The sequence below is a fragment of the Anser anser genome (assembly GCF_964211835.1).
Source record: "Anser anser genome assembly, chromosome: 2".
Taxonomy (NCBI): domain Eukaryota; kingdom Metazoa; phylum Chordata; class Aves; order Anseriformes; family Anatidae; genus Anser; species Anser anser.
In genome coordinates, this window is record NC_139721.1 from 45,326,095 (window position 1) to 45,348,582 (window position 22,488).

Sequence of the window (22,488 nt, forward strand, 5' to 3'; positions counted from 1 at the left end):
AGTTTTTTTCTCCTCTGCTGCAATATCAAATTAAATCATATCTGTAGCATGCATAGGGCAGTAGCCAACACCTGAAGCTTTAGAGAAAAATTAAAACAAAGGAAAAATCCTCCAGCACTCCACAATACAAATGTACATTTGTCTAATACTGTACATACAGAAAACATTTTACTGATAGCTGTAATAATCTCATACTCTGAAGTACAAGATCTAATTACCATTAACTTAATTAAAACTGATTTCTTTCTATTGATTACTTAACTTTCCGATACTGCTCTAACCCTACCGCCTTAGGGAATGTTTTCAAAGATTTCCATCAATGTTATGACTTTTTATATTAATTAGGCTATTTTGATTAGTTTGCCCTTTTAAAAATTATTCTCAGTGCTATACATCTGCTAAGTGAAAAATGACAGAGTTTAAACAGCTTACACAAGTTCAAACACTCATGGCTTTGCTTTTTTTCCTCCTTTCCCTTCCCCTGCTCCCTCCACACCTCAGAAAGTTTACATACTATAAAAGATCTATACAGAAGTTTCCAAAAAGTTGCGTGCCTTTCTCCAAACTACCCAAGCAGCTAGCGAGCTGCTTCGTGCACTGCCCGACCTTCCCGACCAAGCAGTTGTGAGACCCCAACCTAAGAATCCTCCCCAGTCCTCAAAACCCGTAAGTAAAAGATAACCTTATATGAATGATAAAGGTCTATTAATTTTAGTGGATTTAAACTCAAACTGCATGAAAAACTAAGCACAAATACTTAAGTGTTTCGAGAAGGAGATGTGGACAGGCTTTGCTTAATTTAAGCCTAAATCAACAACTCTGCAATAAACTACCCCATGAAATACTATACTTCAGTTAAACATAACTAAGAGAGCAGTTACCAGAAAAAATAAAGCAACATCATCTCGTTAAACTAACATTTTAGAAGAGTTGTATTTCATTTTTTACTGTATTTACATGACTAAAACAATTTATACATATTCACAACTGAGAGGAAATACTGATTTTTTTTGAATTATTATTAGTATTTTTTTAGTTTTTCGTTTGCCCTGCTGTAAGCTGAACTAATTTGGCATTGTTGGAAAATAAATTTCACAGTTACGATTTCTGTTAACATCTGACTTTGAACACACAGTTAGTTTTGCCAAAATTTACTACATATCTTCCAACCTAAATCATCCAAATCACAGGTTATTCGAGAAACAAAAACAACCTCACTCTTACACACTGTAATGTCAGATACAGTACGCAAAATATTACTAAGCAGACCATAAAGAAAAACTGAAGAGCAAGTATACCCAGCTTCTTACCTATCTGCAGAACTTCTTTCAAAATGTTTGCTTTATTTTAAGCCTCACATAAAATTTCCAGTGTTAAGTGCTTACACACAAAAACCTGGGACGTGATTAATACAAACAATTCTGCTTACTTGCAAAGCACTTACAAAAAACAAAAACAAACAAAAAAAACCATCAAAACCACAGTAAACGGCAGGACTGCACCATCGGTTAAAAAAAAAAAAAAAAGAAAGAAAGGAAAGAAAAAAGAAAAACCCAGCAATACATCACTAAACAAAGCCCTAAGAATCCTCTCAGAAACGTCCTGAAATTCTGCTGAAATCATGTTCGTATCAGACTGACACCCATGCCGGAGGAAAGCCAACTGATGACCAGGCAGTAGGAGCTTACCTGCTTAAGTGCTTTCTTCGTGTGCTGCTGGAAGGAAGATACTAGCTTGCTTTGCACTGGTGCATTTGTAAGGCTCGAATCACGATTGGAAGACATTTCTTCAGATGTCTGCTTTGGGCAAACTTTATAAAAAGAAAAAAAAAATAAAGGAATGCTGTTATGGGGCTTATCTTCTATGCATCTTGGAGAGCCCTAAGAAAGGGTTGGGGGGGGGGGGGGAGTGGAAAAAGCAAGTGCCTGGAAAACAAAAAAGCTCACTCCACAAAATTCAACTCATCTTGAGATCCAAATGAGCTGAGAATCCAGCCATATCCTAAATACATGCGTTGCTTCACAAATATTTGTACCTCACTGGCCTCTTTTTGTGGAGCTCTGGAGACTGTGCAGATTTTGCCTGTCAGGTCCTGAAACGTAACTGAGGGAGCTGAATAACAGTTTTTGCACAGAAGCCAGGCAAAAATTGTCTTCTTCACCAAGCCATTTCTAACAGATTACTATGTGTCTAAACACGTATTTATACAGAAGACACTGATGACCCTGTATTCTAGATTTATGAGTATGCAACTTCATTCCAGATCGTAATGGCATTTTAGGAGCCAGACTAATCTATTTTGTAAGTACTTCTTGGTAAAAGTAAGAACACACACTTGCCTGTTTAACGGGTAGGCTGGAATATCCTGCAAAGAGGAATTCTGTTCTCGCAGGTAATACACACTGCTATTTTTTCAGCCTTTTTAATAATAAATGCTTTAATGAATAAATACTACTGCACTTGCTTTAAACAGCCTCTTGAATACATATTGTGTAAGACACAGAAAAAGTCTCCTGGTTAAAAATAAAATGAAATATGATGATTTTTATTATTATTTTTTTAATCCACCTTTATTAAACAGATATGAACATTGTGACAATGCATGGAGCATCCTGTAAATCTTGGTAGTCAGCAAGCTTGACTAAAAGGGCTGTGAAAACCTTTCCATTTTTAATGCCTGGCATTACTATTACTCTTACCAGAGTCTTAAGACAGCCCATCTAAAACAGAATGAGCACAGATCCAGAAACTGATCAGCTTTCTTCTTCTTTCCTCCTCTGACTGGGTTCAAGTCTGGCTTCCCCTGCGCTGCCCCAAGCCAGTTTGCATGCTGACATGCTTGCTTTACAAAGCCCCAAAAATGCTTATGTTTTCCCCAAGATCCGCCATACATGGCGAACCTACAAGAACAGTTTGAGGACACTCAAAGAGGTTGCACAGACATGGGCCCGAAAGAATTTTAGCCCAATTTTTCTGTTTGTGTGTGGTTTTCTCCTCCCATCCTTCAATGGGGCAAGCAGACAAGTGAACTAGCATTTCGACTCCCTTGCCTCTAGCCGTGTTTCATAAAATAAATATTGCAATGGCTTTTTCTTTGGGTTTGTAAGAAAAGAGGTAGAATTGAGACAGTTTAGCTATCAATAAGTAATTGCCAGTGTAAGATGCATGGGATATTAAACATTTCTTTCCACACTGAAAGAAAAAAATAATTAATACTTACTTGACAAGCAGAATATATTCTATTTTATGGCTTTGGCATTATGTCAAGATAATTTCCACATTAGATTAAAAAATTTCATTAGCAGATAAGACAAATCCAATTTTGTCACAAGACCTCTAACTGATACTTCCCACTTTTTTCCCATGTACTCAAAGCATTTGTCAAGAATATACAAAGAAGATGCAATACAAAACAGCTTCTAAGCTTACAGTATCACCTGGTTAGGATCAATGTTTTCCACATGATAAGCAATGCTTGCTATCAAAAAAGGCAACTCAGAGGAGCAGTAAATTGTCAGCAGAAAACAAACAATAGCTATTTTATACAGTCTAAATCACTACAATAGCTCCTGAGATACAGAACACCTACACCAAAATAAAAACCTGACATTTCAAATTACCCAACTTCTGTTTTGACTCTTATTTTAAATATTTTTTTTTTATTTTTTATTTTTTACTGTTTTCTGGCAAAGACTAAGTGTCAAAGAACTGAATTAAAAATGGAAATAGTGTAAGCATACAAATCCCAAAGTTAAGGAGAACAGAATTGAACAAATTTAAAAATGGCAGAGGAAGGAAATCTATTATGTATATAAGTCCCCCTCCTAAGTGAGGATACAACATGAATTATCATGAAGAATGTATTTCTGTTCTCCAGGATGACTAGAACTCCTAGTTCCTTTTTGACTAAGTGGGAAATTCTGGTTCTCATGACTTTGATTCAGGACATTATCCAACAGTCTCCCCTATTTATTTTGGTGATAAAGTTCATCACGGAGAGGTTTGATACCACTAACTGATGATGCTCAACACTACAACAGTTAATGTCAAACTCGTGATACAGCATGGGAATAAATATAAACATGGCTCTACATTAATTTTAGGCTTTAATTCATTTTTATTCTAACAATTATCCCTTTAATTTAAATGAAAATGAAATTGTGACAAAGTCTATTAGAGGCAATACTTTTGATTTCTATCATTACCTTAATTTCACATAAAAAATAATATCAATGTATTGTTTCCTTTTGCTTCTGTTTCTTTAAAACTTTGACAGTGAAGATAAACCACGGAACAGGGCTTGTTCTACTTCGTGAAGCAACTGGAACTAAAACCTGCTGAAACAATAAACCAGCTTGCCATATCTGTGATCAATTCTGCAGGTCCAGGAGGAGTACCTCAATGTATGCTGGTTCAGTTTAGTGCAAACCAAAACTACTTCCTTTAGATTTCTGAAAATAATTGGAGAACAAAGTATTTCTGTTTCCTGTCATCTATAATTAAAGAAATAGAAGTTTGAGGCTAAAATCCACTGCTTAATTTTTTTTAAACGACATCGTGATTAGAGAAAGTCAACTTCATAACAATAAATATTTCCTTTCTAAAATATACTTAGTACATTAAAAATAGTTTCCTTCACATATCCTATAGCTTAAAATATTAAGAAATTCTAAATACTGTTTTCCATGTTTATTTAAATTTCCATTTCCATTTAAAAGCAGCTTGATACAAATCATGGGTACAAACCTAACCATCCAGTTAATAAGACATGCCACTGCCTATTTTCCAAAAATAGAAGATATAAACACTAAACATCTAAATACATTATGTTAATTTATATAATTGCTTAATAGTTTATACAGTCTATTCTCTTGATTAGTAAAAAAAAAATACTAAAGAAAATCAAGATATTAATTGTTTACAAAACAATATGAATTAAACTTTTCTTTAGGAATTTAAATACAAATATGAGATGCTGAATAAATTTATTCTTTAAAGCAAGTTGCGCTGCTTAGTGATTTAAATCAATCTATGCCAAAATCTCAGTATACTACAAAGGCTGCGACCACAGAAAATTGTATTTATTTGTTCATTCAAATGGATAAGGTCCAACTGCTTTTCTCTGCATGAGTCAGAAGTGAAAAAATGGAAAAACATGATAGAAAAATATGTCGGTGTTTGAAGTAAAAATTGATGGTCCTAGTGAAAAAAACAAAGACTTAAGACTGCCGCTATGAAAACCAAAGAACACAGTAAAAGAAAAACAAATTCAAGAAGAGTCAGTGGTCTTTGTACATATGTACAACTTTGGAAAGCTGAGCTACTTTGTCCATAAGCACAGAAGATGCATGAATATTATCAGATCTATGTTACTTTGAAAAACTCTATCAGAAAAGAATGCTAAAAATAAACTAGATGTTGGGGAGGAAGAAAAGAACCTTGAAAGAATGCAACAGACTAAGCAAAAATATTTGGGTAGCAAATAAAGAGGATTCACCATTATTGCTAGAGTAGAAAAAGAGAACAAGAGTAGTTTTAAGCCTACAGGAGGCATTTCCCTTTAATGGAGAATAATTAAGCTCCATTCAGCTTCTTCAAGGGCCAGGACCGAGTGAAGAAATAAAGCAACTATTAAGCCATAAACTGTTAGGTTACGAGCTGGAAGAGCAGCTGGGTCTCTGAAGATAAGACCTCCTCAGTGACTGTTGAGGGAGTGTTAACATGAATGATAGAATTAGAATTACTTAACGAAAAGAGGATGTTAAAAATGTTTTTGACAACCTGCAGTTAAAATAACCTCCTCTCTTCCATTTTTCCAAGACCAGTTTTTGTAATTACTGTGACAGGCTATGATTTGTAAAAATCAGCAATGTTACCTTTTAATTTCAAATTTCATAAACTATCTCAGTAATTTTATATTACTTTCTACCTCCTCCCTACCCCCAATAAATATGATACCTACTTAAACCATATTAGAAGATATATTTCTTCAAATAAACAGTCTTTTGTAAGAATACAACTTAAAATCACTCTGTCTCACTGTCACTGAAAGATATTAGGAATAATTATAAACAGATTTATGTAACTGGATGGACAGAAAAGTTCCTGGAGTGCTTTATGGGGCTTGTTTTCCCCAAATAAATAGCACAATTAATTCTGATTTCAGACAGACCATACTGATTTAAAATCAAACCAGTAAAATCAACACCAGTTCACTTCCTTCTTTGTTACAGAAACCACAGCAGATGAGAAAGATTGTTTATTAATGGCCACATTACAAAACTCAAATTAATATTGCTACCATATGCTAAAGACTATAGTCTATCTCAAGCATAAAATGTATGTACACACTCTGGAGATAGAAAACTTCACAGAGAACCCCCTTAGGAAAACATACACACAAAAACTCTCTGAAATATCCAGATAATTCAATATTTTATTTGGGTGACACAGATCTATACTTGCATTGACATAAATGGTCACGCTTTGCCAGCACAGATGTATCAAGTAATTCACCTCCATCACTCTTTGATCTCTAGAGCTTAACTTGCAAAATCTGAACAATTCAGAACGCGACTGTTGCCATCAGCTTTTGAAAATGAAAACCAGTTTGGGAGTTGGTTAATTGCACAAGTTCACCAGTGCAAGCAAAGCCATATGCATATATCAAGAGCACTACTGTGACTGTAACATTCTTTTCAAAAAGTAATACTTGCACTGTGAAATGATAAGTAACATTCAATCACATGTTTTGGAAATAGACATCAAATACCCTGTCAGGATGTGATTGCACTGAATCACATAATAATCTAAGGAGAATTTTGTGCCCAGACATTTAATAAATCTTTGAAAACTGTGAATCCTCGTTCCAAAGGAAGTCAACATTTTCCACTAGAAATGTAGTCTGTCATCACTAAGTCACCAGTTTCTAAGGCCTCATAAACGATAATGTACAGCAAAACAACACCAAAAAAAAAGATGAGATGATCTCTCCCTCAAGCTCTATGTTATCTTCTCATTCTTATGACTTATTGCCACAGTGGCAATGAAACGTAGAGAAGTTAAACTTAATCCTGGGTACAGTACTTTTATTTTGTAACTACTTGTGGGGAAAAAAAAAAAAAAAACACAAACAAACAAAAAGCAAAAAAAACAGAAAAAGTCTCTTTCAGATGTGTCATCCTGACCTCAATATGTTTGGGCTGCTATTCCTTTGCCACTCTTCTGCTTAGAGAAAGCCTACCTGGCATCCAGATATTGCCATGTACAACTGACATACTCAGCAGAAGCAGTGGCATCGTTCTCAAGAAACAATATGCTAAGGATGACAGGTTTCCCTTGACTGCCAGAAATTCCATTCTCGGAAAGAAACCGAATACATAAACGTGGGCTCAGCTTTCAAACAATGGTGAATGTTCATTCCTCCCAACAGGAGTTATCCTAGCAGCTTCCTAGTCCAAAAAGCACAAGGCATCCAAGATCACAGCAGCTACAAAGACAAAACTTCAGGATTCAGCAAGAATCTGATCCTCTATCATCCATCTACTACCTCTAAGAAAACTGCCTAAGAGATTAATTCTGCCAGTTCATTTTTAAATTGAAGAACTTCCAGTTTTCGGAAGTGCTGCAAACCACAGCGTCTCAAGAGGAAATTATATTGCTCAGCTCTGGGCAAACTTCAGGCCCTCTGTTTGGGTTGGGCCTGGGGAGGGAAGGCACGCTACCGCAGGGATTGCTACCTCCTCCACAGTTAGGTCATTGTGCATTCCACTGGCTTGCATGAAGACAACTTTTAATCAACTGCTCTCCGTGGCTGATGGATTACTCCTGGCTTCAGAAACCCTGGGGACCAATGCTTTTTTGAGAACAGAACATCCTATTGATGGGCAAAAGGATATTATAGTCATCATTTTCCCAGGCAACAGTAATTGGGATTTTAATTCTTTTACTGACTGTGCCTTTACTTGCTGCCCCTGTGTTTGAGTGAAATGGAATTTACAAAAAGATACGAGAGACTATTAGACTATTACTTCTGTAGAAATCCCTTTCCAAACAAAATCAACTGTAACATAAAGCACTCGTTTAACATGTGCCTTGGGAGAAGGTGGGGAAAGAGATTTCTCCACTGCATCTGCAAAATCCTGAGGTGTGGCCTTTCTGGTTATCAGTTTAGCAGTACTGATGTGGACTAAGAGCTTTTGCCAAGTCATGCATTTTTAACTGTGAGAAGTTTCTATATTATTATGCTAATAAAATTGTTCAGTAGCTTGCATTATACTGTGACTGCTGTTTGAATGTCAGCTGGTACTTTTTAGCCAGAAAGATGAAGACTGTCTTCTACAAGCCCACAAAAGGACAGAGGCAATTGCTGAAGTTCATGATAGGGTCTCATCCTCAGTTTCCAGCTAACTAACTTTAAAGAGGCACTTTTAGATCCTTGCTAAACAACTTCTTTTGACATCTGATCATTCTGTTGGAACTGGGGCTTCTGGACTCTATCACACTGGAAACAAGAGCAAATTAAAAATGCAATCAGCCAATTAAGAATACAACATGAAAACAATGTCCATTGTTGTATGTATCATACATATCAAGGCTGAAAGGAATTGCTATATCTATTGACCTTTTCTGAAACATGAGTGCGAGTATTTCATACAGCGTTTCTTATACTGGACCCTTTTTTTTTTTTTTTTTTTTAATGCCACAGAATACTTTTCTGAAAGGAAAAAAATCCCAGTTTTAGTATGCATAGTTAAACTGATAGGCATCTGGTTAGGTTTGTTCTGCTAGACCAAATATTTTCTATAGAAATAACTTTTCTTAAATATTTACCAAATGATCAAGTCATCTCATCTCTGATAAACTAACTAGACTGGCTCTCTTAAATTTCCCAGAGCAATGGGGGTATTTGTTCACTCAGGAATTCTTACATTTCTCTGCTAAATCCTTTCCTATTTTCCCTAATTCTTTCTTACAGCTATATTGAATGCAATACACCACTAATCATTTAACTAGTGCTATACCCAAAGGAAGAACTGCACCTATACCCTTTAATCAGTATTACCAGAATTATAGTCCAAGAACTGCACTGGACTAATTAGCAAAAGCATCTCATTTATGTTGAATTCATTTTCTACCGTGATACTTAAATGCTTTTCAGATTTACTGATTTTATTGGAAATACATCTCCACTTCACAAACATAACCTTTTTAATTTACTTTAAATTCTAATAAAATTCATGTTGTTCAACTCTAATCATTTACAAAGCAATCAGGAGGCATCTCAACATTTTTATTTATTATCAATAAATTTAATCAGGAACGATTTAATACTTTTCAAAAAGTATTGACAAATACCTTGAATGAAAAAAGGTCAAATCGCATCCTCAAGGGAACAGCAAAAATACCTATTTTGGATGGTGATTCCTACTCCTCTGCAGATCTAATAACTTGTAATTTTCAATCCATTTAGAATTGGCTGCATTTCTTGGTCACGGTGCTGTTTTTAAGCCAAGCATTACACACTGCAAACGTACACTTACAGAATTCTAAATATATATCAATAGATGCCTTTATCAACTAAACTTTCAGTCTCAAGAAAAGCTATTATCAAACATGTTTAACAAAACTAAGCCCTGTATCAGCTGGCTGATACAAGATATGCTGTCTTCAATTCCTTATTGATCAACCCAGCCTTGGTCTTTCTAAATACAATATAGACTCACTATTGCCGTCCCATTTACTCTTTTTTTTTTTTTTTTGAGCATACAAACTTCATAACACTAGAAAAATTTAAAAATGTCATGTTTTCAAAAAGTTAAAAATATCACAATTTGTTAAAGAGTAAATATGAGGGAAAGTTCTCATCTGTAAATACAATCTGGGTGTGATTTACTGCTCTACCCCAAATATTTAAAAATGTTTAATTTTAGCAGCTGCTCTTTTATGTCACCCGAAGTGCTAGAATGATTTTTATCACTGTAAACTGTGAAAATAGTACACAGCCTCCTCCCAGTCCAAACCCAACAATTTTCTACTTCTGGCATTGTGGCACTGTTATTTACATCCTACCATCCTAAATAATTGCCAGGGTTTTGCCACTATTTTTGTTTGTTTATAAGTAGCAACATCAACTTCTGCTTTCCTGTCTATGACTGGAAATACGACTATTTACACTGCTTTTCATTGCTGTATTCTTCCTGTGACTTAGGGAAGTGTCCATCAACTGAGTATCAGACAGGAGTTGTTGAAGAACTACAAATATGTATGTTCACTTTATGCATTTGGTGTAGACTACATAAGCATAAAAACACAGCACTTGCAGTGTTTAACTTATAACCATAAAATATCACAAAGAAGATGTAAAGCCATTTAATAATTTATGACTTTTGTTTTTCAATCAAGCTTCATAACTTCACCAGCAGATTCAGAACAACCTAGAATCACGGAATCACAACACATCTTGAGTTGGAAGGGACCCACAAGGACCATCAAGTCCAACTCCCAACTTCACGCAGGACCACCCAAAATCAGACCATGTATCTGAGAGCACTGTCCAAATGCTCCTTGAGCTCCATCAGGCTCAGTGCCGTGACCGCTGCCCCAGGGAGCCTGTCCCAGTGCCCGACCCCCCTCTGGGTGCAGAACCTTTCCCTAACCCCCAGCCTGACCCTCCCCTGTCCCAGCCCCATGCCGTTCCCTCGGGTCCTGTCGCTGTCCCCAGAGAGCAGAGCTCAGCGCCTGCCCCTCCGCTCCCCTCGTGAGGGAGCTGCAGGCCGCCATGAGGCCTCCCCTCAGCCTGCTCTGCTCTGGGCTGAGCAAACCAAGGGACTTCAACCTGTCTTAGGCAATCCCATCACTCCTACCACAGAACATTTTGTAATTTTTCAGTGCTGCTAATGAGCAATACTTAAACAGCAGTATCAGTCCTGTACAGCTATAGCATAGAAGCCAAGTAAGTCACCAAAGATCAAAAAAGGGAATCTTAGTAGAAAAAAAGGCATGAATCTTTTCATGTTCTAGTTGTAAACAGGACACCCTCTCACCATACAAGAAGTGACCTAAAACAGTCAGATGCAAACAAGCAGTGGGACAGGTTCTGAGCAGGTGGGCAGAACTGATGAAGGGATGTTTTATTTCAGAGATCCTGGAAAGTTTGATTTTTTTTTTTTAAATAAAACATTCACTTTACAAACAATACATGAGTGTACCTCTAATAATAAGAATATTAATTTCTATTACTTGCAAGTCACTTTAGGTGACTGAGGAACTGTGTTTTGTTTATGAGCAATTATTACCTTTCAAAAGGTAATTTTCTAAAACTGCTTGAAGCCATTTTTAAGTGACTGCAATGTTTCAGTTTGTTGTTATTTGCCAAAAAACAAACAAACAAAAAACCCACAGGATTCAATACTTCAATATGTCAACATGGCGTCCAGGAGAATCTCTGCCTGAAATAAGAAAAAAACCTCACCTTTGTCCTGTGCCCAGAACACTACTGAGGGACCCCACAGGTCCATGCTTAAATGAGTGGGGTATATCAGTATCTGTCCACTGCAAGTTTGAAGCCTGGTAATGCAAATTACTCATTAGCTGTGAGGCCTATAACAATGATAAACCATGAAATTATCTACTCAACATTCACCTAACAGCACTACTTATTGTCTTTTACAAAACAAAGTCAAATAAAGGTACTTGGTGTTCCTGATTTCGTTATAAAGCCAAAAGAGAGAAGAAGCTACTAAAAATTAATTCTACTGCGAGCAAAACATTACTCTTTAGAAATCACACCATGAAAACCTTAGGTAAACAATACTTTGTCTTTTCCCAAAATACGCCCTTTAACACTGAAATTAAAACACCTACCACCATTTTCTTCTCCATTATTATTGTTTGTCTCAGCCATTTCAGTGCCATCTAACTCAGATTCACATCCTAAATCCAATGTTCCATCAGTAGGGCATGTTGATTCTTCTTTCTACAGTAAAAATGAAAAAGAAAACTAAAATTAACAAAAAAAAAATTATACATCATTCCTACTGCATCTCCAAAAATACATTGCTGCAGTATACTCGTACGCTTACATTTCAAAAAACAGAACAAAATGAAATAAGCTTGTGAGTTATTTTAGAAAAAGACATAAAAAGCTACTTTCATGAAACAACTTTCAAAGCAAAACCAAAAAAGCTACTCTGTGAAGTCATAACATTTTTATTTAAAAACTGTCAAATAAAATGCAAGTTCTTCCACTTTTTATTTTTTATTTTTTTATCTTTTTAACAGAAACAGACTTGTTTGGCTGTTAAAAATCCTAGTCTTCCAGTTGAGTGTCCAGAATGCTGCAGCAAAACACAAATCCTTTAATGTTTCTTTTTAGCTTGTGCCTGTTTCCTGAATTCAAATTCAAAAGCAACCTGGAGCTCACAAGCATGGGAGTGACTGTGAATATCTGGATTTGTGCCAAGAATATCTCCAGATTTAAAGCAAAACAACAGCATTTGTTTTAGTAAATTAGGAAATGGAGATTCTGAAATCTATTAATTCAACTTCAGATAAAGAATTTTTAGTTATAAGGAACAAGCAAATCTATATGGTTTTGTTTTTAAAACCTTTATACGTAATTTTTCTGCCATAAATTACAAAACATCCTTTCCCTCAAACCTCCAGCCCCAAATTCCAATTAACTACATTTAGACTGCCAAACATATAATCTCACTCTCTTATTTGTCACCTCTACTTCACATTCCTGCACTGATTGTGAAACCAGTCTAAATTTGCCCATGTACAATAAAAGAAAAAAAAATCCATCCATAGAAATCAGCAGAAACACACCAAAAAGACAAATAAAGAGGAAAAGAGAAAGCATAAAGACAAAATTCCACCACTATAATTAAATTCCCTGTCAAAAACAATGACACAACCTGTACATTTAAAGCTGATTTATATTAGACTTGCAAACAATTTTCCACTATGTAAAAATCAAACATTAATCTGATTACTTAACAAGAAAGTCTGTGATTCTCTTGAGCTCATTGCTCATAAAACAAAGGCCTTTCTCTGAACAACTCTGAAAAATCAGCATTTTAGCTAAGCTACATGTTTTTTATACCATATGCTAAATTCAAGAACATGTATATGCTTTCTAGGATAAAACATTCAATGTTTACTTTCATTATAAATCCTTTTAAAAGACATCTGAAAGCAGTTAGAAGGACTATCAGGTCATTTCCTCTCCAAAGGATCTAATCTGTTTACCTTTCTATCTATTGAGACTTTCATAAAATGGATTAATAGCACTATGCACTTTCTATATACAAAATTAAAACTTACTTTGAGAGCGTAGAGTCCCGACTTCCCAGGGATTTTGAAGAATGTTCCATCACCTACACGAGTGTTAGTATGAAGCATTGCATTCAGGCAAGCTAATGGAGAGGTTCCACTGAAAAATAAAATTGTGCAAAAATAAAGCAGTCCAAGATTGAGTGCCTCTTGTAAAACTATTCCCTCGGTCTATTTTTTTTTTAAACTCATGCTTGCCTGGCTTTTTTTTTTTTTTTAATTCTCTCAACCCTGAAAACATCTACATTACAATAACAGGCCAGTTTCAAACTTAATCATATGCATCTGTCCCCTAGGCTCGAGGCAAAAAGTCTGTGAATTATAATTATGCTTTTCTTCATACAGCAACCAGCTCCACATTCGAAGAGAACCAAAGTCCAAATATTTATGTGAAATTTCTTCGTAAATAACACCATGAAGCCTCATTTTTAAAATGTTACAGACAACGTGGCTGCTGCACATGAATGATCAAAACAGTACCAAGTTCAAGGGCAGCTGCATCCTATAGGATGAAAGGCAACAAAAGAATAATAAAGAGCCCAGGAAGAACACATTAAAATTAAAAGTGATATATGGTTAAGCCTTCTCCTGGCTTAACACGGTCAACCTGGATTACTATATATAAATATAAGTACATTTATACCTTCTGTAAAGCACTATCTTTCCAAATTATAATTGTTTTAAAGATTAAGAGATCAACCTACTCAAGATAGTAATTAAATGCAATACCATTGTGAAATTACCGTGCATGTTAAGAGACTATTTAGAAAGGAACACAACATGTTAAGAAAAAAAAGAGCACTTGTACACAAACCTCTCTATAATAAATATGTTTTAGTACAGTAGAAAAAGAATGCAAATGTTTCTACCCTAGATAAACCTATACATTATTGTGAAAAGCTGATCTCAGAAACCTGGGGACGTAGGTATTCATAAATTGTTTTATTTCATTTTATTTTTAAAATTAAATTTCCGTACAAGCTTTACAGAGGTACTATAACATCTCTGTCCCCGTTTACTGACTACTGTACATGGCGTACTCAGGGACTGAATCTGGAACTGTGCTTCTTCCCTGGGGTCGTTAGCCTGCACACGCGCTTATCTTTAGCCACGTAAATATATTCCACTTGGTTAAGTGGAACAATGCCTGCGCATTAAATTAAGTGTGTTGCTGAGTATTTCAGGTTTAATTATATACTCAACTATAAGCAGGATCAGGGCTTCAGAAGTCCATTAAAAACTACTGTTCTTTATTATGCAATATTTTAAGAAAGCATCCAATCCTTGTTGAAAATAGCTAGACTGATCTTTTTTTAAAAAATAAAACTGGACTGAAATTGTTGTCTCTCATCATGATGATGATGCTTTCTGTTGAATTCCATGGCTCTGTTACAACAAAATTCATCCTTACTATAAATATATTCATTTAATGGCAAGACAGATAATGTGGTAATTGCTCTTCCAGTAAAAATTAAACAATGATAAAGCGTCCTCAGGATAAAAAGTCCTGTCCAATATAATGTATTTACTGTTGGTCACCCAATATATCACATTACTACATCCAAAAAGTACAGGTAAAAATGCTGCTTGTTGATAAAAGCATCAGATATTTAACATATATATTTTAAGTATTTTAGACATGACCATGCAATATGAAAATTTAACAATTTTCTTTTTTTTTTTTTTTCTAAAAAAGAAAAAAAGAAACTAATTTCACATCTGGTTTAGATATAATACTGTAATATAATATAAAACTAAGTATTGCAGAATTATAATGATATTGCTAGCAGTAGTAAAGAAGATATTAACAGACTTTATTTTAGTTGAATTTAACAATTACTTTAAAAAGTTTTGGAATAAGTAGTATACATCTCTTTACACATTTTCCTTGTTGTATTAATGTTTGACAAGCAAAGACACAAGGCGTTTAATAGAGCAGTTCTAGTTGCATAATTTCTTCCATATGGTAGCATACATAACATGAAGCAATTTAGACCCTCGCAGTCTTGGATCTTTTTAGTGAAACATTATCACAGATTAAGACTTTCTCTGCAAGATAGAAAGAACTTGCTGACTCTGCAGTGGAAGACAAACTCAATACATCAACAAGAAACAAAACTGGGTGTGCTTGCATGCAGCGATTTGCTTCATTCTCCTATCCATATGTAGAAATTCTGGACCCCTAACTTACTTTTAGATATCATTAAGCAATTAAAATGATACATGATGAATGAACCCAAACTAGAGGATCTGGCAATGTCTCATGACCACTACTGTGTTCACAGCAGATATCTTAATCTTCGAAGTCTAGCCAACTGGCAAGTGGACAATAGAAACTACTCTGACTTACAAAGAAATCCGTATCAGCTACTGAGCCAAGAGGTACTTTAACTACTGTTATGCTTATTTCATAAAGATATCTGCAATTCCTAGGTAATTTGGCCTGTAACCGAAGGGTTGTGTCCACCCTTCTTGAAAAGAAGACTTGCACATGTCTATTATGGGTTACAAAACAAAACACAAATACTGAAGTTGCAAACGAAATAGTAATCCGGGTACTGTAGGGTAGAATTTATCTTGAGCTTGCAGCTAAAACTGTAATCTCACGGTGTCCCTTATCACAGCTATTTTGACTCATGTTAACCAGTCACTTGCCTATTCTTCTGTCAGTACATCCTTAAAATTCCCAGACGTTACCCACAAGGGATGCTGGAAATGCCTGCAGTATACTCTATCGCAACACAAGAAACTGCGGTTAGAAAACCTAGCAATCAAAGATCCCATGGTGCAGGCTGATGTCTGAATCATAGGGTAGTTTCTGAAGGATCCATACTGCTTACCGCATGCTTTCTAAATTCTCCTCCAGCCTAAGGCCATATTCGCTCTTCTCAGAACTGCTGGCATATATTAATACAGCAGCCAAGCACGGCCAAATACAAGGCTCTAAGTATCTTTGAATGTGAAAGGTTGCACAATTTGACCTAAGTTCTTGAAACACTCCACATCAGTTCAACTTTGATTCCATAAAATCAAATTGGTTACAATAACTTTTAACTTTGCAACTTGATATCTGTGAATTTTCATGGCCACAACATATTCAAAACCAATATGCTGAGTTTTGTTGCCACGGTCTACATATGAGGAATATGTTTAACATTTACAGCCTTCAGATGCAGAACTTCCATACTATTTACCATCTCTTGGGTGAGATCACTTTAAACCACTGTGATATTTTGAAAGTCATATGTAGAGTCACCTTCTGTAGCAGAATGTCTTTAAGATTGACCGTTTTCTGCTGGTAAGTTATTTTATATATATACATACCTACATAAAAGCAGTATACCTATACCTGCACGCTTTTAAAAAGATTTTTAAAAAGTTACTTACTTTCTGCAAAGTTGATATGGAGTCACAACAACCAGCGACATAGGAAAAAGAAAAAATGACTGATTAGCCTTCCAACATAAAATTTCTTAATAAAATTTGATCACTTAAAAGACGTCAGGCATTTCAAGGTTTCAGATGCGTTCTTCCCCAATATCACTGTAAGTTGGCAGTAATCAAGCATCCTTCCAAATATCATCACAAAATTCCTGCACGTTATAAAAGCAAGCTTTTCACCCAACTCCCCCAGCCAAAACTCTCTCCAAGATTTTGTGATTCTGGGCTCCCTCTACTGGTCACGCAGCCGGCGATACCTAAATCCTAACACCAGCCTACACAGTCTCTATACACAAAGCTGTGCAAACACATTTAAGGCAAGCACAAATTTCTGTTACTTTCTCCGCTGATACCTTCTGCCGAAAACCAACAAAAATCTGTAAAACAGAAGTAACAATACTATTTATTTTTATATTTAGAACTTCTCAAACACACAGTGCTGTCAGAAAAAAGAAAAATGGAAACTTTTATGGTTATTCTTTTAATTCTAATGGCCTTCGCTAGACTGCTTGCCAAGAGAAAAAGAATGATGTTGGCAAACAAGATATTTTAAATATGGAAAATAAAATGCCTAAAGCCAACCTGTCCAGACAATACAGCATGGCAGACAGTGAAACCGCCCTGACGCTGGGCAGCAGGCAGCATTTCAGCCCTTCGGCCCCCGTGCCCGCAGTGCAGCCCCCTCCCAGAGCTTCCCAGGGTTCCCGCTGTGCTCCTAAATAGGATGATGAGTGCTGTAAGAGGAGCACTTAGCTGTCATAAATGTGATTATTATTTGTTTGAAATCATCTGCTCATCTCATACGGATCCATAAATAGTCACAAGGCAGCAACAACATTTTCTGCACTGTTGGAAACAAAGTAAAGGGTTCATAACTAATTTCTAGACCTGATATGAAGTCACATAGATAAAATAGGCTTATTGTGCATGTGAGTTAAACTAGTTTGGGAGGAATTGCAAGACCTCTGGAAGAAAGGACCTAAATTTAGAGATACCTTGATGAACAGGAGACAGAAGTTAAATCAACAGGAAAATCAGTAAACAAAATGATAAGTCCTATGCAATAGAATATGAAATCAAATATTGAAAATACATTTTCATGGCAAGTCAAAGGGACAGACACAAAGCACAGTGAAATGGGTCAGAAAGTAATGACAGCACCACCAACTGTATTAACAGAATGGGTCAACTCGATTGCCATCAACTCGATTCTGGGCCCATAAAAAGAAACTAAAAAGAACAAGTGCGATAACAGGTAAGAAAATACGCCTTTTGGGAAAGGCTGTAGAAAACCCATTTGCATGGTCTAGAAATGTAAAAGAAGACCTAATGTTAATTTTTCAGAAGAATTTAAAATGGTGTTGGAAGTCAGTGGAGACAAACATTCTTCACAATCACTGGGGGAAGAAAAAGAAAGTTCACAGATAGTCTGAAAGTGTGAAAGTAGCTGTTATTGTTTTAATCAACACTATAACAAGACAAGGAAGTTTGTAAAATGACCTTCATCAGAGGATTAAATAAACACCTCTCCTGGCTGGTTCACATACTGGAACCTGTCCCAGTGATAACATTCATATTGAATCACCTCTTGAGAATGTGTCCAGCACTGCATCCTAGGGTTCTTCACCTCTTTATTAAATAAAATTTTAAGCCTGAGACTAACTGCATGCCCAGACAGATGAGTGACTACTGACGACTCCTGAGCTGTTCTCACCCACAGCCATGCTTGACTGAGCAATGCTGTAGCAGCCCTTGGTGTTGGGGCCAAGGCAAGCTCTTCCAGCCTAGAAGGAAGAACCACGAGAGGTCCAGTGAATAGGAGACTGAAAAAACTCAAGATATTGTACTGTATTTAAGTGGTAGAGCCACAGGATCATTCATCTGGCTCACAGGGAAGTAAAGAGCACGAAGCCAGTGGCTGAAAATGATGCTGATCAGCACAGTTTCCCATCAACCATCTACAAGCTTTTCAGCAGCAAAAGCTTCAAGTTTGTCTAAATAAATCAAATCACATGATGCTGAAGTCTTGCCCTCATTCCACTATCTTCCCTGGTTATTTTGTAGATCTCTACACAGGAAGACTGAAAGCAGTATATTCCCTTTCTCATCCAATGTAAAATATAGACTGTGTGTTCCAGGTATAATTCCACTCAGACTCATCCTTCTTTAAACGGACAGCAAAATCATGGGCTAAACATGTTAATCCAAACTAAACCAATTTAAATTATCAAACAGAAAACTTGATTTGAACAATTAATTGAAACCTTGCTTTCATATTTTTTCCATTCATTTTCCTTTGAAAGGTTAATTCTTTCATTGCTCGAAATTACTAAAATACCTCAATCAACAAATAGACCTTTAATGTAATATTACTCTTTGCTAATCAGGAGACTATATATACATTCAGCAATTATCTAACTTACCTTACAGAAATTAATCTAAATTATTGTATTTTCTTATGTTAAAATAGCAATAACATCTTATTTACTAAAAGCTTAAAAGTGTACTTATTTCTGGTAAGCTGTTTTGGGAAAGAAACTAGAATTTGGCTTTTAAATACTGAATGAAAATACACTAAATATGTTGGATAGAAAAAGGAAAAAAAGGAGAGTTTTCAAAATATTACATATCCCACATAATTTATTAAACAATAAAAACATTATCTTTCACTATGTACATAGTAGGTAGCTAGGGAACAATCTATCAGTTTTATGTGAAGATGGTAAAACTGTAGAGGTGGTAGATCTCAGCTTCTCACACAAAGTTTTTATTCATAAATTGGAACAAGAAAAAAGCGTTTTTCTTTTTGAAGTTCAGATCGGTTTCTGAATTTTAAAAGGACTACTAATCTGCACTACAGAAAATACTCTTGATACCTACAGTAGGTATGACTGTCAAAACTAGTTATGTTCTAAAGTCTTAACCACTTAAATAATAAATATAGACATAACAAATAAAATCTTAACCCTTAAACAGTTCTTTCACAAGGTTTTATAGGAACTGAAACACATATGAGTAGAATATATGTATATTTGTACTATATATACGTATTTATACCATTTGAATGAGCTACATGTAAATTTTAATCTCCCAGTTGGATACTTACATGTATTTTAAAATAAAGTTTTAAAAAAATCTTAAATAGATATTATTTTTTAAATATATTTTTGATCAATTTTATTATCCATGTTACCCAAAATTAACATCAAACTTGTTCTCATTTGGGCAGTACCCTAAAGAAAATTTTTACATCTCTGGTCCTATTCATGCTTCACACTTGGCACTTGACTTTCAGCCTCAGAATACCACAAACATGGCTACTACTTTTGAACCGAGTAATTAGTCAGAAAGCTTACAGCTATCAAGCAACAAAACAGACGGAGACAGCTGATTTGACCACAAAGTCTCACAGACTGCAAACAAATCCCAGAAGATGATGGGGAAAGAGCCCATATATATATACTGCTGACATCACTTCATACCCAACCCTTACACAGATTTCTTGGTTTTCTAAACCAGATGAAGACAGAGGCAAGAGTACTATTAGTATGATGGAAAAAACACAGACCAGTACAGACATGCTAAAACATAACACATTCTTCACAGATACCCGGTGTCTGCCTCTAGCTAGCAGAGCATACCTCTCAGCTTTCACTGAAGTTAACCCAAGCAGTGACTCACAAATATCTAAAGCAGAAGAACCAGTGATGAACTTGAACCTTGCCCGTTGTAGCTTGTGAGGGAGTTACAAGCAGCTGGAATCACAGTTGACTGAAGTATCTGATACATCACCAAGAAAACAAATCTTTTCATTGTCCTTCAAATGTGAAATACCCTGGAGCAATACTTGAGAGAAATTGAGCATCGATACTAAGTTCAAGCCAAGTATCATGCAAGGATATTTTTCGCATTCCTTAGCAGGATAACAGAAAAAGCTGCTCGAAATCTCATTAACAAACTCACCTAGTCTGGTTTTACTTTTTGAGCTCAGCAAAACCTGGAACCAGGCAAGGAGCCAGAACTGGAGCTGCTTCCACAGAACTAGCAGGTGTCCTCTGTCTGTTATCAAACCGTCTCTGAAGCGTAAAACAACTCTGTCTTTCCTGGGAGGAGTGGCAAGCAGCCACCCAGAGAGACACACAAATATTATTCAAGTCTTCTGTGAAAGGATATAACGTAATAAACAAAGACTGGAGATTAAGCCACTACCCTTAAGACCTGTTCCTAACACTACTAGGATCCTCCCACATGAACCAATCTCCCTCCCTGCCTTTTGTACGTCTACTTAGAGCCATCGTGTGCAGTGACTACGTGACACCAGCACACACAGTACAGCACAAACCTAATGAAGCTCCAGCCACGTGTCATCCTATAAAAACCAAGGTGGACAGACTAGTGGATGAAACTGCTGGAAACCATGACCAAAAGACGGGGGATGCTGGTAAGAAAAGGATGTTTTGTTTCTGTGTTTTGGAATTTGGCAGACTGGTTGCCTTCACCCTCCGACAGTAACAAGTGACCAACTGACCACACAATCCAAGAAGATACTTAGGTTCCTGAGTAAAGCAAAGCTCTTAGACATGACTACCCACACATTTTTCTTCTATCACTCAGTAGCTAAGAGTTTGGCTTACTCTTACAAATAGTGGCCTAGACTTAGTTGTTTTTTTTTCTTTTTTTTTTTTTTTTAAATCACTTCTTAGCTGTATTGTGGCACTATAGTATATCCGTTTTTTCCTTTCTTTTCCTGAGGTAAAGACTACTGAAAACACATCAAATCTGCCCTCTGCTCTGTAAAACAGACTTTGATAGACATTTCAATCAAGTTCAGCTTTTCTACCCCTACCTTTAGAGAACACTCTGTGGTCTGAGGCCACGACATATGTGCTTTCTGGTACTCTACCACACTGATAATGAATCTTTCTAACGTCTAGAGTAAAATGTATTGTAGCTCCTTGTATTGGCGGCCTGGAAAAACTTCTGGTGGTGTCAAACCTGAGGACAACAGCCATAGCAATATTCCAGAAAAAAAAAAAAAAAAAAAAAAAACCTGTTCTGTGGTGAAACCAGAGCTTTGTCAAAACTCATCTAAAACAATAAAATGAAAAGCCCCAGGAACTGAAGTTCATCACAAATCTCAGTGCTCCTCGCGTCGGCTGGGCTTCTTTCTTTTTAATAAATTGGTTTCTCTTACATGAAAGCCTTTATATACAGAAATTCCAGAACCTGCATACAATTTAGAGTGTACCTGAACACAATTTTACACAGTATGTAAAAAGAAAGAGCTATTGCCGTATTTTTCTGAAAATATTTTTTTCTCCAAAATAATCTTAAAAAAATACCTTTAGAGATACACATTTCCTCAACGTTTATATATTTAAAAAAAAGATGAGAAGAAAAAATTAAAAGCACACAAACCTATCTTACCAATACTGCGTTAGAAACTGCAGGCAGAAGGATACAAATGTGCTTTCCTGAAATTTAGATATTCTTAGCTATTATTTTTGCTGATTACCCTTGTCCTTTGTCAGCCATTCCTCTGAGTAGGTCTCCCTAAATATATCTCCCTTTTTTAATGTTCTAAAAAGTATGCTTGTAACACCACGACACCTCTTTAAATGATATTCACATGTGGCAACAAGCATTCCTCAACCACAAAGGAAATGAGACAACAAGTTTTACAGAGAATGTTTACACTTCTCTGTGTTC

At 35.9% G+C, this 22,488-nt stretch overlaps 1 protein-coding gene across 13 annotated transcripts in view; it reads right to left on the bottom strand.

Moving 5' to 3' along the window:
• The window catches only part of ASXL3 (ASXL transcriptional regulator 3), a 131,977-nt gene that overhangs the window by 60,614 nt on the left and 48,875 nt on the right, over positions 1–22,488 (bottom strand). For all 13 annotated transcript variants that reach the window (XM_083823476.1, XM_083823480.1, XM_083823486.1 and 10 more), the window contains 3 exons: positions 13,330–13,438; positions 11,866–11,977; positions 1,689–1,810 (listed from right to left, as the gene is read on the bottom strand). In XM_083823476.1, the coding sequence (XP_083679602.1) occupies positions 1,689–1,810; positions 11,866–11,977; positions 13,330–13,438 (343 nt within the window). The remainder of the gene's footprint in view (positions 1–1,688; positions 1,811–11,865; positions 11,978–13,329; positions 13,439–22,488) is intronic.